Source organism: Vipera berus, assembly GCF_964194415.1.
Source record: "Vipera berus genome assembly, chromosome: 3".
Lineage (NCBI taxonomy): Eukaryota > Metazoa > Chordata > Lepidosauria > Squamata > Viperidae > Vipera > Vipera berus.
The window spans coordinates 182,932,741-182,945,737 of record NC_138204.1 but is presented as its reverse complement, the minus strand read 5'-3'; the positions used below and the strand labels follow the sequence as shown (position 1 = coordinate 182,945,737).

Genomic DNA, 12,997 nt, shown 5'->3' with positions numbered 1-12,997 from the left:
ATGATATGGTATTTTCATTACTAATTTTTCCCAGCATTATGGAGTTATTTGCACTGGTTTCAGTAGCCTAGTTTCCTTGGGCTCATCATCGAGGCCTTTGGCAAGTGAGAGTGAGACGTCTTACTTCATTGCCATTGCCATCTTTTATCTTTTATTGATTTTATTGTATTTTTCCCCTTTTTTATTGTTATGAACTGCCCAGAGTTTTTGAGAATCAAGCAGGATGAAATTTAACAAAGAATAAATGTACAAAAGAGTAGAAGGAAAAAAAAACTAGAAAATCTCAAAACACAAAGACCTGCAAATAAAAGTAGAATGACTATGGCAAAAGAAAACAAAGTTAGTACCAATAATAATAAGCATCTTGAGGGCAATTCCAAAATATCTGGAGGACCACTTGAAAACCATCTGCATTGACAAAATCATCATCAGTCAATTGCTAAAAGCAATTTTACTTGGAACAGCTTACATTCTGCAATTATACTTTTAATGCCATCAAATAACATCTGCCTGTCACAGATCCTTGGGAAGGACTGGCTGGCTGAATAAAGATATAAATCCAGTCTAAACATCTGGCTGACAGTGCAACCAATCATAATAATAATTAGGCATCCTTAGAACACTGGTATTACTATTAAGACACTTGGACTAAACAGCTCATGGATTTCAGTTATGGTAATCCTGGAAAGCCCCTTTGTGACACTGAACAACAATAAGGGAACAACATTAGAGTTGGAAGTTCATATATTGTATACTTGGAAGAGCTTTTACTCTATCATGATTAGAGACTATAATTGATAAAAACTAGTACATCAGAGACAAAATATAACTTTTCATTTCACTATTATATGCTCCTTGTGATATTTTGGTTTGCTATTCATTTTTTCTGCTAGGGCTGCATTGTTTGATCACTATGAACTGGCAGAACATCTCATTTCAAAGGTAAACGTTTAGCTATAATTGAATTTTTAATTAAACAGCAATAAAGGTTGGTATTAAACTTACTGGAAGTTTGCATGGTAACATGCAGTAAGACATGATTAAAAAATTAATTTCCTGTTTAACTGATATAGTAAATTTATAGAGGAACACAAATATTAAGAACATAATGTATACGTTCAATGGTTCTAATACTGGTACCCATTTATAGTATCAGTGTAGGTTAAATGCTGCCAATGTATCAATTCTAAGAAACCATACTATATTGCCACAGCATCCAAATTAAGTGGTTTGATCCACACAGTAACAACAGAAGTCAGTAAAAACATCTTTTTGAATAAATATTATGTCATTCTTTGTTAATCTGTCAGATGTTACGATTTAAAAATCCAATTTATTTAAATACAGAAATAGACTATGGTGTTCAAAACAAGCAACATTTTCATACAAACACACAGACACACACGCACAAATACATAATATATAAATTTGCGGTGGCTCAGTGGGTTAGAACGCTGAGCTTGTCGATCAGAAGGTCGGCAGTTTGGCGGGTCAAATCCCGAGTGCCGCGTAACAGAGTGAGCGCCTGTTACTCGTCCCAGCTTCTGCCAACCTAGCAGTTCGAAAGCACGTAAAAATGCAAGTAGAAAAATAGGGACCACTCTGGTGGGAAGGTAACAGCGTTCCGTGCGCCTTTGGCATCTAGTCATGCCGGCCACATGACCACGGAGACGTCCTCGGACAAGCGCTGGCTCTTCGGCTTTGAAACGGAGATGAGCACCGGCCCCTAGAGTCGGAAACGACTAGCACACATGTGCGGGGGAACCTTTACCTTTATAATATATATAAAGCTGGAATGTATATATACATATATGTTTGAATGTGTGTGTAAACATACAAACATAAACACCCACGTAGTGTATTTCCCTAAGTTGTCATTAATATCTCTGTATTACTGTACTTTTGATGGACTTTTCATTACAGGGAGCAAATATTGATAGTGTTGACATTGAGGGTCGAACACCATTACTACTTGCCACTTCTTGTGCATCATGGAAAATTGTGAACCTGTTACTTTCAAAAGGTACAAAATGAATAAAACACACTTTAAGAGCAAGATAAATGTTAATTAATTAAAACTGCTGGTTAGCAGTTTTGAAATCAAAATCTGTTTTTCAAATTAGGAGCAAATTTAGAATTAAAAGATCACCTTGGTCGTAATTTTTTACATCTAACTGTCCTACATCCTGGAGGGTTACAGCATCTGAATGAAGATTTTTTGAAGGTAACAAAAATTTGTGAAACTATTAATAAACAATTGTCTAATAATTTTTAAGAACTAATACAGGTAGTCATTGACTTACAACAGTTCATTTAGTGGCTGTTCAGAGTTACAATGGCACTGAAAAAAGTGACTTATGACCCTTTTTTACACTTACGACCGTTGCAGCACCCCCATGTTCATGTGATTTGTATTTGGATACTTGACAACTGGTTCATATTTATGACAATTGCAGTATCTTGGGGTCATTTAATCAACAGTGGGCGCGCCTGCCCTTTGGAACCAGCTGCCCGCGGAGCTTAGGACTGCCCCCGACCTCCGTTCATTCCGCCGGGACCTGAAGACCTGGCTCTTCGAGCTCTCTGGCCCAGGCTGAGAATTTTTAATTTTTAATTTTAACTGGGGTTTTTATTTTCTTTCAGGGTTTCATTTAATCTTTTTTAATTGTTTTAACTTTTGTATGGATTTTCTTTTATTTTTTTTTATTCCATTTATATCCCGCCCTTCTCCAAAGACTCAGGGCGGCTTACAAGCTTAGCAGTAGCCTTCATTCTATGTATATGCCTGCTTATTAGGGCTTTCACACACACCCCAAGTGGCATTATTACAAAGTCAGCTTAATTGCCCCCAACAATCTGGCTCCTCATTTTACCTACCTCGGAAGGATGGAAGGCTGAGTCAACCTTGAGCCTGGTGGGATGCGAACCTGCACTAATTGCAGGCAGCTGGTGTTACTTAAGGAGGCATTAGCCCACTGCTCCACCAAGGCTCCTGTAATACCCTGTAAACTGCCCTGAGTCCTTCGGGAAAGGGCGGTATATAAATCTAAATAAATAAAATAAATAAATAAACTTTTGTGACCTTCTGACAAGCAAAGTCAATGGGGAAGCCAGATTCACTTAACAAATCAGCAAGAAAAGTCATTTAAATGGGACAAAGCTCACTTAACAAATTTCTCAGGCCTCAATTGTGGTTGTAAGTTGAGGACTACTTGTATTTTTATTTTCTTCATGATATTAAAGATACATATTTAAGTTCAGTTTGGTTTAGTGATTAAGGCACCAGGCTAGAAAGCAAGAGACCATGAGATCAAATTCTGCCTTAACTATGAAAGCCAATTGGTTGACTTTGGACCAGTCCCTCTCTATCAGCCCAACCCACCTCACAGGGTTGTTATTGTGGGGAAAATAGGAGGAAGAAAGTCTGTTGGATATGTCTGCAGCAATGACTTAGTTGCAAAAATAATAGGCAGGATACAAATAAATAACACATAGGATGAAACATTACTGCTGGTATTGCAGTTTATATATAAAAACTATACTTCAATCACAGACATTTTTGTGGGTTTTAGTTTTTTTTTCTCATCTACTTTTATTCAACTGAATATCAATTTTCAACATCTCTCGGCAGAGAAATCAAAGTATTCCCTAGAGCTGTACCATGAAAATACCAAAGTTCAATAGTAAAGCATATTCCGAATTCAAGGCAGCAAACAATATCAAAATCCCTTATGGTACAACATTAAATTATATTCATCCATTCTAAAAGTGAACTTAGAGTTATAACAAACTAAAGCATTGAAAACATGTTATAAATACAGCATCAGTCTACTGTATCCTGAAACATTATTTGTGATTTTTAGTAACATATCAGAACGTAAGTTCAAAATATCTTTCCAACATTTCTAGAATTCTATTAAAAGGTACCCCTTTTATACCTGACAGATGAAACATATTAAAGATCTTATAACTGAGGAGGATCATGAAGGATGCACTCCTTTACATTATGCATGCAAACAAGGCATGCCCCTTTCAGTGAATATCCTTCTTGAAATGAATGTTTCGGTATATTCTAAAAGCAGAGACAAGAAATCTCCATTACATTTTGCAGCTAGGTAAGACTGAAAATCTTTCCTCATTGACCATTTTCTATTCTAGATTTTATCCTTAATAATGGGACATGTATCTTTTATATAGCTATGGACGAATCAACACCTGTCTTCGACTTCTGGAAGCTATGGAAGATTCCAGACTGTTGAATGAAGGAGACAGGAAAGGGATGACACCCTTACATCTGGCTGCTCAAAATGGACATGAGAAAGTAGTCCAGTTTCTCCTAAAGAAAGGTGCCCTCTTTCTTTGGTAGGTAAATTGCAAGATTCTGTCGTTATAGACTTATCCTTCAGTAAAGTATAAGTCTGGTCTTTCCATGGGTTTGATTTCCTGGTCTTTACACTTAAGTAAGGCTGACATACATTCATCCATACATTCTGGCCCCCAACTATATATTTTTGATATACGTATGTTTATCATGATCTGAATTATTAAGGAACAAATTATTCAAGAAATACAGTCATGTGGAAAAGAAAGTACATCCTCTTCGAGTTCCATGGTTTTATGTATCAGGATATAGAAGGGCAATTCGGAAATAAACCTCCGTTTGGTTATCAATGACAGATACAGAATTTTTATTATACACATTAGAAAACTGCAACATTATATTACTTTTTGACATAATCACTATTCAAATTGAGGCACTTGTCATAACACTTTACAAGGTCTGAAATTTCTTAGTAGTAGTAGTAGTAAGACTTTATGACAAGTGCCTCAATTTAAATGGTGATTATATCAAAAAGAAATGTAATGCTGTAGTTTTCTACAGTGCTTTTTTAGTAAAACAAAAAGGTGCCGGAACTCACACATGTCATACAACCCGCTTTGCCTACCCTACAAGGTTCCATCTAAAAAAGGTGCTGGAACTCCGCTCTGACCGTTCTATGACAAAAAAAGCCCTGGTTTTCTAATGTATATAATAAAAGTTCTTTATCTGCAAGTGTCTGTCATTGATAATCAAATGGAGGTTTATTTCTGAATTGCCCTTGTAGTAAAAATCATCTGTCCCTTAGAAGTTCTTAAAATTAAGTTGTTGTTGGCATTGAGGGTCGAATACATTATTACTTGCCACCTTGTATATAGTATATCTCTCTACACATGTACATGCACACACACACACACACACACACACACACACACACCTCACCATGGACTAACATTCAATTGTTATAACAAAGTGAGAGTATTTTATTCTGTTTTTTCCATAAGTGATTATAAAGGCTGGACAGCTTTGCATCATGCTGCTTTGGGTGGATATACTCGCACAATGCAAATTATTTTGAATACTAATATGAAAGCCACTGATAAAGTAAATGAGGAAGGGGTAAGTTTCTTTCTAATTTTTAGTTATAAAGTAACATTAAACTTTAATTTTAAGTACTATGTAGTTCAGTGAGCTCTTACATAATATTGGAACTCGAATGTGTTACAATTGTTATTATCACATAGCTTGCAGGGGTGCATGTGGCCATTAAAAAAAAGGAGTACTTCTATCACTTGCCTTTATTCTGGGTAGCTGAGCCCAAATATTGGAGTTGCTTGTCATTCTTTTGGCAAGAATAACTATGTCATTATTTCCAGTTATTTCTATTAGGGCCTTTTCCAGAGATCTAGGTGTTACATAATATGCCCGGAAAAAAGTAATATACTAAATTGATGTAAATCACCTATATCAGAAAAAAATAGCCTTTCCAAAATTGAGACGTTATATTTATATAAATTAAATTTATATCTATTAAATTCAATCTTTGATTTCAGGGGTAATAGTACTTTTACTATAACTAAGAAATATGGTTTTCTTAGCTATTCCCCATATCCAATATAACCAATATTCCTGTAAAATAGTCAGATTCCAGGATTTTGCAGTAGAATTAAAAATAACGTTGACATCTTTAACATGAAAGCATTTAGCCAAACATTTACTTATATATGTTACCATGTTCTTCCCCAAAGAAACCAAAGCTGGACATGACAAAATCATGTGAATTAACATATCCTCATTTTTTCTACATTACTTACAGAGAGAAATCTAGTTTCCTCTTTTTGAATACAGTACATTCTTTGAGGAATCCAATCTAAATATTGCAGACTTATATTACCATTACTGAATATCAGGCAAACAAAATTCTAAATCTGGTTGTTGTTGAAAGTCCTTAAAATAACACTTACAAACCACATGTCTTAACACATGTTTTTAAAGTGGAATTTTTTTTCATAATGTTAAACAAAGTTAAATATTTAGAAGACTTAGTGTCAAAATTTAATCTATGTCTCAGTGTGCCCCAAATTTATCTAGCTACTTGTAAACCAGGGAGTGAAAAACCTTTGTTTACTATATGTTGACTAGAATAATTGCAAAGATTTTAATAAAGATACATAATAACTTTCCAGTGAAGCCTGTAGAGGTAGAATATTCAGTTAAATTCTAATTCATCATAAATATAGATGATGAAATAGCACTGGTACTTAGACTTACATACTGCTCCACTCTGCTTAACAGCACTTTCTAAGTGGTATACAAATATCAGCATATTGCCCCCAATAATCTCAGTCCTCATTTTACCAACCTTGGAAGGATAGAAGGATGAGTCAACCGGTCAGGATGCATCTCCTGGCTGAAAGCAGAGTTAGCCTGCAATACTACATTCTAACCACTTCGCCACTGTTCTATTACATTTTTGGAAATATGATAAATTAAAACCTCGTTGTTCATAAGATAACTTCAACTTAGCCAGTGAGATTCTTGGTGATCTGTCTTTCCATTTCCATTTCTATAAATATGCATGAAATATCTATTTGGAATTAATCTGGGGTTTCCCTTCAAATAGATATCAACCAAATGATATTAATTTTGATAACATTTGGCAACACCCTGTCAATGTAATGGGATTTTTGTCCATCTATTAATAATAAAGTTTGACATCAGTTTCCAAATATTAGTAGTATTTTTGGTATATAGTTAACTTTTTGTTAAGTACAATAGTGAATTTCCTGTTTACCATAAATAAAGTATTTGAATAATTATTCATTTCTTAGAAGTAATGCTATTTAGTGTGGACAGAAATGAAGCTACAGATCATATCAACAATTCTGAGTTTCATTTTTTAAAAAATGGGTTTCAAAATGAATTTCTGACTCCCTGCATTGTGGGCATTCTAGAAGGATTGTTCTACAACTAAGCAGTAGAATAAATGAACATCCTCGCATCTTGATGTTTACAGTTTAAAATCTGTCGGAGGAAAACATAGAAGCAGAGACAGTGAAGTACTAGAGAAAAAACCAGCAGTTTCAGTTCCACGTGCTATTTGTTTCATAGACTAATTGTATTATTTTAATAAATTGTTCTTGGGGTGGATGTGGGGAAAGAACACAGCTCTTCATCTTGCTGCCAGAGAAGGCCACGCAAAAGCAGTGAAATTACTTCTTGATGAAAATGCCAAAATTCTCCTGAACAGAGCTGAAGCTTCTTTTCTTCATGAAGCTATACACAATGGACAAAAAGATGTTGTAAATGTTGTAATTTTACATAAAAGGTAAGCCTTCCTACATCTGTTTAGGAGACTTCTCCTTCTCTCTTCCAAAGTACTAGTTGCTCTTCCCAGTCCTGTGTAATAAATGACTAGCCACTCTGTGAAATCCCACTTCTAATTCCCATTATGAAATGAGAAAGTGGTCAAGAAGGCCAACCAAAACTTTTATTTACTATTGTACATCTACCACTGCAAGTCAGATGTCCTGATGTTATATTTCTTTGTTTTTTTCCTGGCTCAGTGCAGAACTTTATATTTATCTCTGCTAAATTCTATTCATTGCAGTGAAAGTTAAGTTAAACATGAGCAAGCAGTTTCATGCTGCTGCTAAAAAAGCAAATGCAAATTCTCTGCATTAATCATCTGAAAAATCGAGTCCAGATCATGCACAGTACTTTTCCATTCCACTCTGCCCTGGTTGAACATCACTTTCAGTACTTAGACTGGTTCTGAGCACCATAGCTGAAAAGGATATTAAATAAGTTCAGATGAGAATTACTAAAATGATAAGGGACCTGGAAACTATGGTTGAAAAATATTTATTTTTTATTTTTTTATTTTTTATTTTAATTCCATTTATATCCCGCCTTTCTCCGAAGACTCAGGGTGGCTTACAAACTTAGCAGTAGCCTTCATTCTATGTATATGCCTGCTTATTAGGGCTTTTTCACACACACCCCAAGCTGATGGAATTATTTATTCATTTACTTCAGTTTTTAACATATTCTTGGTGTGATTATAAGTAATAAAACTAGTAAAATAATAATTACAATAATTACATTAACATCAGAAATTATAATAAAAATTAAGCTGTATTGTTGCTGCTGACTCAAGTCAATTTCTGATGATCTCCTAGAAAAGCAACTTTTCCAGTTACAGAAGGCCATGCAAGGGAACAAGCTCTTCTACAAAAGGCATGTCCCTACTGAAAAGGCCTACTATATGCTCCTCCCTACCACATTCCACCACCCTCCACCCCCACCCCCAAGATAAGTGAGGAATCTTAAAAGGCACTATTATAATCTGGATGGAAATGTTTGTAGAAGTCAAATCCTACATTGTTATTTTGTAGTTTAATAAAGCATAAACATAATAAGCATTTCTGATAAGAAAATAAGTTTTATGCTATATGTCAATATAGTCCTCTCATTGGTATACAAATCAATTTAAAGAATGCACACCAGTTCAGCTCCGGTTCAAATACGCAACTCAGAGTATTAATTTCCCTTTTTGAATCAGCTCAATATACCTGTATAATTTTTTTCATCCTTCCTGTTACATTTATAATATAGAGTATACTCACAAAATGCTAGATATAGGAGTAGAAAGCCAATGTTTAGCTAATTTAAGACATTTTTCCCACCTGACATATAAGAGCAATAGTATGACATCGTTACAAAGCTGTGACATACCACTTGACTTCAAGAATTGCTAAGACCTTGCTGTTATAGAACATGCTAAATACTGCCTAGCCTACTCCTTTTTACTTTGTTATATTTGTAGTTGAGCTGAATGTCAACATTTTTGTAGTAATCCTTTTAAAAACATGAATGTTGTGATCAGGTAGTGGCACATGGGCGGTCTTGTCTGGTTTGGAAGCTAAGCAGCGTAGGGCTTGCTTAGTATTTGGATGGGAGAGAATGGCAAGCCTCTTCTATACTGTTGCAAAGAAAACTGCATGGAATCATCCTGAATGGAGCTTTCCCAAAGGATACTTTATTCTTATTGAAGATACAGCAATGTGTTTTTTCTCCTATCACTACAAATAGTCATTCTGAACCCTTTCAACTTATTTTCTTTTTCAGATGGGAAGAATCTATAACAACATTTTCTCACCATTCTTCTATAAACAAATGTGCAATACTAGAGATGGTTGAATATCTTCCTGAATGTTTAAAAGTAAGGTTATATTGAGCTAGTGATGTAACTTGTAGTTAAGGCCAGAACTGGAAGTTACCCCATTCCCCCCAAAATTAAGGCAGTAACAAGCTACTTCCATATTGTTATGAAAAACAATATGGATTTCTGTCCATGAAATCCTAGGTGTTTTTATTTAAAAACATCGAGTTGTATATAAGAGTCCAACCCTTGAATTTACAAAAAAGTTGTTTTTAATTTTTCCAATTTGTGATCTCATTATATCCCCAGTTTGGGGACATCTGAAGCTATAATCCAGTTTGGGGTAGTCTGGAACTAAAATCCCAAAGGGGCATAAAGGTGAAGAAGACTGAGATAATAGTATTGTGTGAAATTAGCATATATTTGAGCATATCTCTCTTCATGTTTATTTTGACCCAACCTGTGGATATTCCTTATGCCATGTACAAGCTTTAATATGGCCTGTTTTCTTCTTATGTTATCGTTTCTATCAATGACTGCATTTTTTTAACATCACTACAAAAAGAACTAATTTTACATGTACAAGTTCAGATCTTCTGATAGTAAAATAAAGAAGAATCATTCCAAAACACCAGACAATTCTCTTAGCAGAGAAGAATGAATGCCCGTTTTGAACAAATCCATTTGTCAGGTTATTTTATTTTCATCATTCTAAGATACAATCACTTAGTTCATACTGTTAGGTAGATTGACATGAATAAGAAATTTCAAAATCACTATCTTCTGGAACTATGGTCAAACTAAATTTGAAACACATTGATGAGTGTGTGTATTAAAACTTACTTCCATCATTGTGCTATTGGCCATGGAAAAGCTATCCTAAATGCTAATGGGAGTTTAAATTCTGGAGGCAATAGGAGTGCAAAAAACATCTTACCCTTGTGAATAATAGGGAAACATTAATGCTACCCTTAGTGTTACGATTAAACTTTAAAATCCTAAACATGTCATCTAAATAGACTAGTCTTTGACACATGTCTCTGAACCTAAAACAAAAACAAATCCTTAATGTCCTTTTGAATATGAAAAATTAAAAACTGCTTCAGTTTAGATGTACTTTTCATCATTCAATTTTATTCAGAATTAATTTTCTACACTGTATAATGTGATTGCATAATTTTGTTGGTAAAAAACATAGAAATGTTTCTCTATTTTTGCTTAGTTGGTTTTAGACAATTGCATTATTGAATCAACTGATGAAAAAGGATCTAAAGAATTCTGTGTAAGTAAAATCCAAAGCAGTTTTACCTACTAAGGAGTTTTAGAATTAATAAAGCATTTTGAGGTTGTAATGGCCATATGATTCTTGGGCAAGAAACATATAGTCAGTTGTTATATATTAAGTTAAATAATGTGTTTTAACTATTTAATTGGAATTCCCTGAAGGAAAAAGTTGAATTTGCATATTACATTAAACTATACCTTATTATAAATTAAACCCACAGGAACAAGCTGTACATCCATTCTCTTTTCTGCTCTCTTTTTGTATATGTATATGTATGTATGCATATGTGTGTGTGTATAAGAAGCAATTATATTAAATTTAATTAACTAATATTCATTTAATTAAAATTAATTGTTTAATTTTGAAGAATAGCTTATAGGATTATTATATGACCATGATTTAAAATGATATACAATTGTCACCAAAATGTAAGTTAAGTTCAGCACTAAAATCCAAAATGGAATATATACTGTCAACAGTAAATATTACATCAAAATTTTATAAAACACCCAAATATTTTAAATTCCTTAATTTCCCTGAATTGAAGAAATTATAATATCAAAGTTTGTGTGCGCATATTTATGCTTATGCCTGTACCCTGAATATATTTACTGAAATAATTGGAGCATAGTAAGTAAGTAAGCTTGCAAACCACAATCATTGGCAATCATGCCCAGACTACTTTTTTCTAAGACTTTAGAAGAGATTTAAGTTAAATCTTTTAAAAGTATGATGTATTACAAGTTTGTTCCAAAATTAAGCTGTGTTGGTTCATATTTATATAGATTGAATATAACTTCAGATATCTTCAATGTCCATTGAAACTTAAGAAGAAATTTAAAGAGAATGAGGGAGTAGTTTATGAGCCACTTCTTGCTTTAAATGTAAGTTATGCTTATGTGAAACCATACCTAATACTGTAGAGCAGAGGTCCCCAACCTTTCTGGTTTGGTGACCTGGGGCGGGGGAGGAAGATGGGATAGTTCCCTGCGAGTGGAAGGGGAGGGGAACTTTGCATGCAAGTGTAAGAGAGACACCACTCGTGTAAGGGGAGCTTTGTGCTCAAGGGGAAGTGTCTACCACTCGCACAATGGGAGCTTCGTATGCAAGCACAAGCAGCTGCCGCTCACACATGGGGAACTTCGCCTGTGATCATGTGCTCACCCCTGCTTGCATGGCCCAGTTCCAAACAGGCTGAGGCCCAGTAGTGGGCCACAGCCCAGTGGTTGGGGACCTCTGCTGTAGCAACTGAAACTGTAATCTAGGACCATTTAAAATATTCTGTAAGAATTCGCTGTAATGTCCTTAAATTTGCAGTTCATTAGGACTGACTTGAGATTCTCTTTTTCTTTCACCCCACTCCAAATAATCACATATTTTTCAAGTTATCCATTTTGATAAACTAAACTGTTAAAATCATATTTAACTGGTGGCAGAATGCATGCCTTACAGGACATCTATTTGCTGATGTAGAATAGCTTTCATCTTTGTACCAATAAATGTATAAATACACATTTTATGAATATGATCATGTTCTTAAATTAATAATAATGTCAAATCATATTATTGTTTAATATAAATAATAGGTTGGATGTAAAATGAAAAACCTGTATTTTTCCCATCTTATCCCAGGCCATGGTACGTCACAATCGTGTTGAACTGCTTAGTCATCCTGTTTGTACAGAATATTTACTTATGAAATGGTAAGTAGCCATTTTAAAAGATATTGTCTTTCACATTTTGTTCTAATTCAGGTTCTTTGAAATCTGACCTCTTAAATCACTGTTATTTTATTTATGTTGGGGAGATAGATGACTTACAAAATTAATAAATAAATACATTTATGATTTATGGAAAGAACACATAAGAGTTATGATATCCTTAGTAACTATAGCAATTGTAAATATAATTATTAGAAAAATGTTCCAATTTAGATTTTGTTCTCAGAGCCTCTCCTTGTTTACATTTTTTCCTGCTGAGGTGAAAAATGCTATCACTTATATTATGAAAGTCATACTGAATACAATTTTATTTTATAGGATGGCCTATGGTTTCCGAGCGCATATTTTGAATCTGGCTGTGTATTCCCTTGGCTTAATACCTCTTACCCTCCTGATCACCAATTTAGAGCCACATATTTCTTTCAATGCAACGCTTCAGTATGGACCTTTTGATAATAAGGTACAGCTTTAATTCATTACATTGCTTTGTAGTTGAATTTATCAATAAA

The 12,997-nt window shown here is 34.3% G+C and overlaps 1 protein-coding gene across 1 annotated transcript in view; it reads left to right on the top strand.

Moving 5' to 3' along the window:
- Positions 1 to 12,997, top strand: part of TRPA1 (transient receptor potential cation channel subfamily A member 1) — a gene marked incomplete at both ends in the record, with an annotated part of 41,188 nt that overhangs the window by 16,127 nt on the left and 12,064 nt on the right. The window contains 12 exons of the mRNA XM_081325608.1: positions 894 to 942; positions 1,924 to 2,023; positions 2,124 to 2,224; positions 3,946 to 4,115; positions 4,198 to 4,362; positions 5,323 to 5,437; positions 7,480 to 7,646; positions 9,449 to 9,542; positions 10,705 to 10,764; positions 11,553 to 11,651; positions 12,400 to 12,470; positions 12,807 to 12,948. Of these exons, the coding sequence (XP_081181734.1) occupies positions 894 to 942; positions 1,924 to 2,023; positions 2,124 to 2,224; positions 3,946 to 4,115; positions 4,198 to 4,362; positions 5,323 to 5,437; positions 7,480 to 7,646; positions 9,449 to 9,542; positions 10,705 to 10,764; positions 11,553 to 11,651; positions 12,400 to 12,470; positions 12,807 to 12,948 (1,333 nt within the window). The remainder of the gene's footprint in view (positions 1 to 893; positions 943 to 1,923; positions 2,024 to 2,123; positions 2,225 to 3,945; positions 4,116 to 4,197; positions 4,363 to 5,322; positions 5,438 to 7,479; positions 7,647 to 9,448; positions 9,543 to 10,704; positions 10,765 to 11,552; positions 11,652 to 12,399; positions 12,471 to 12,806; positions 12,949 to 12,997) is intronic.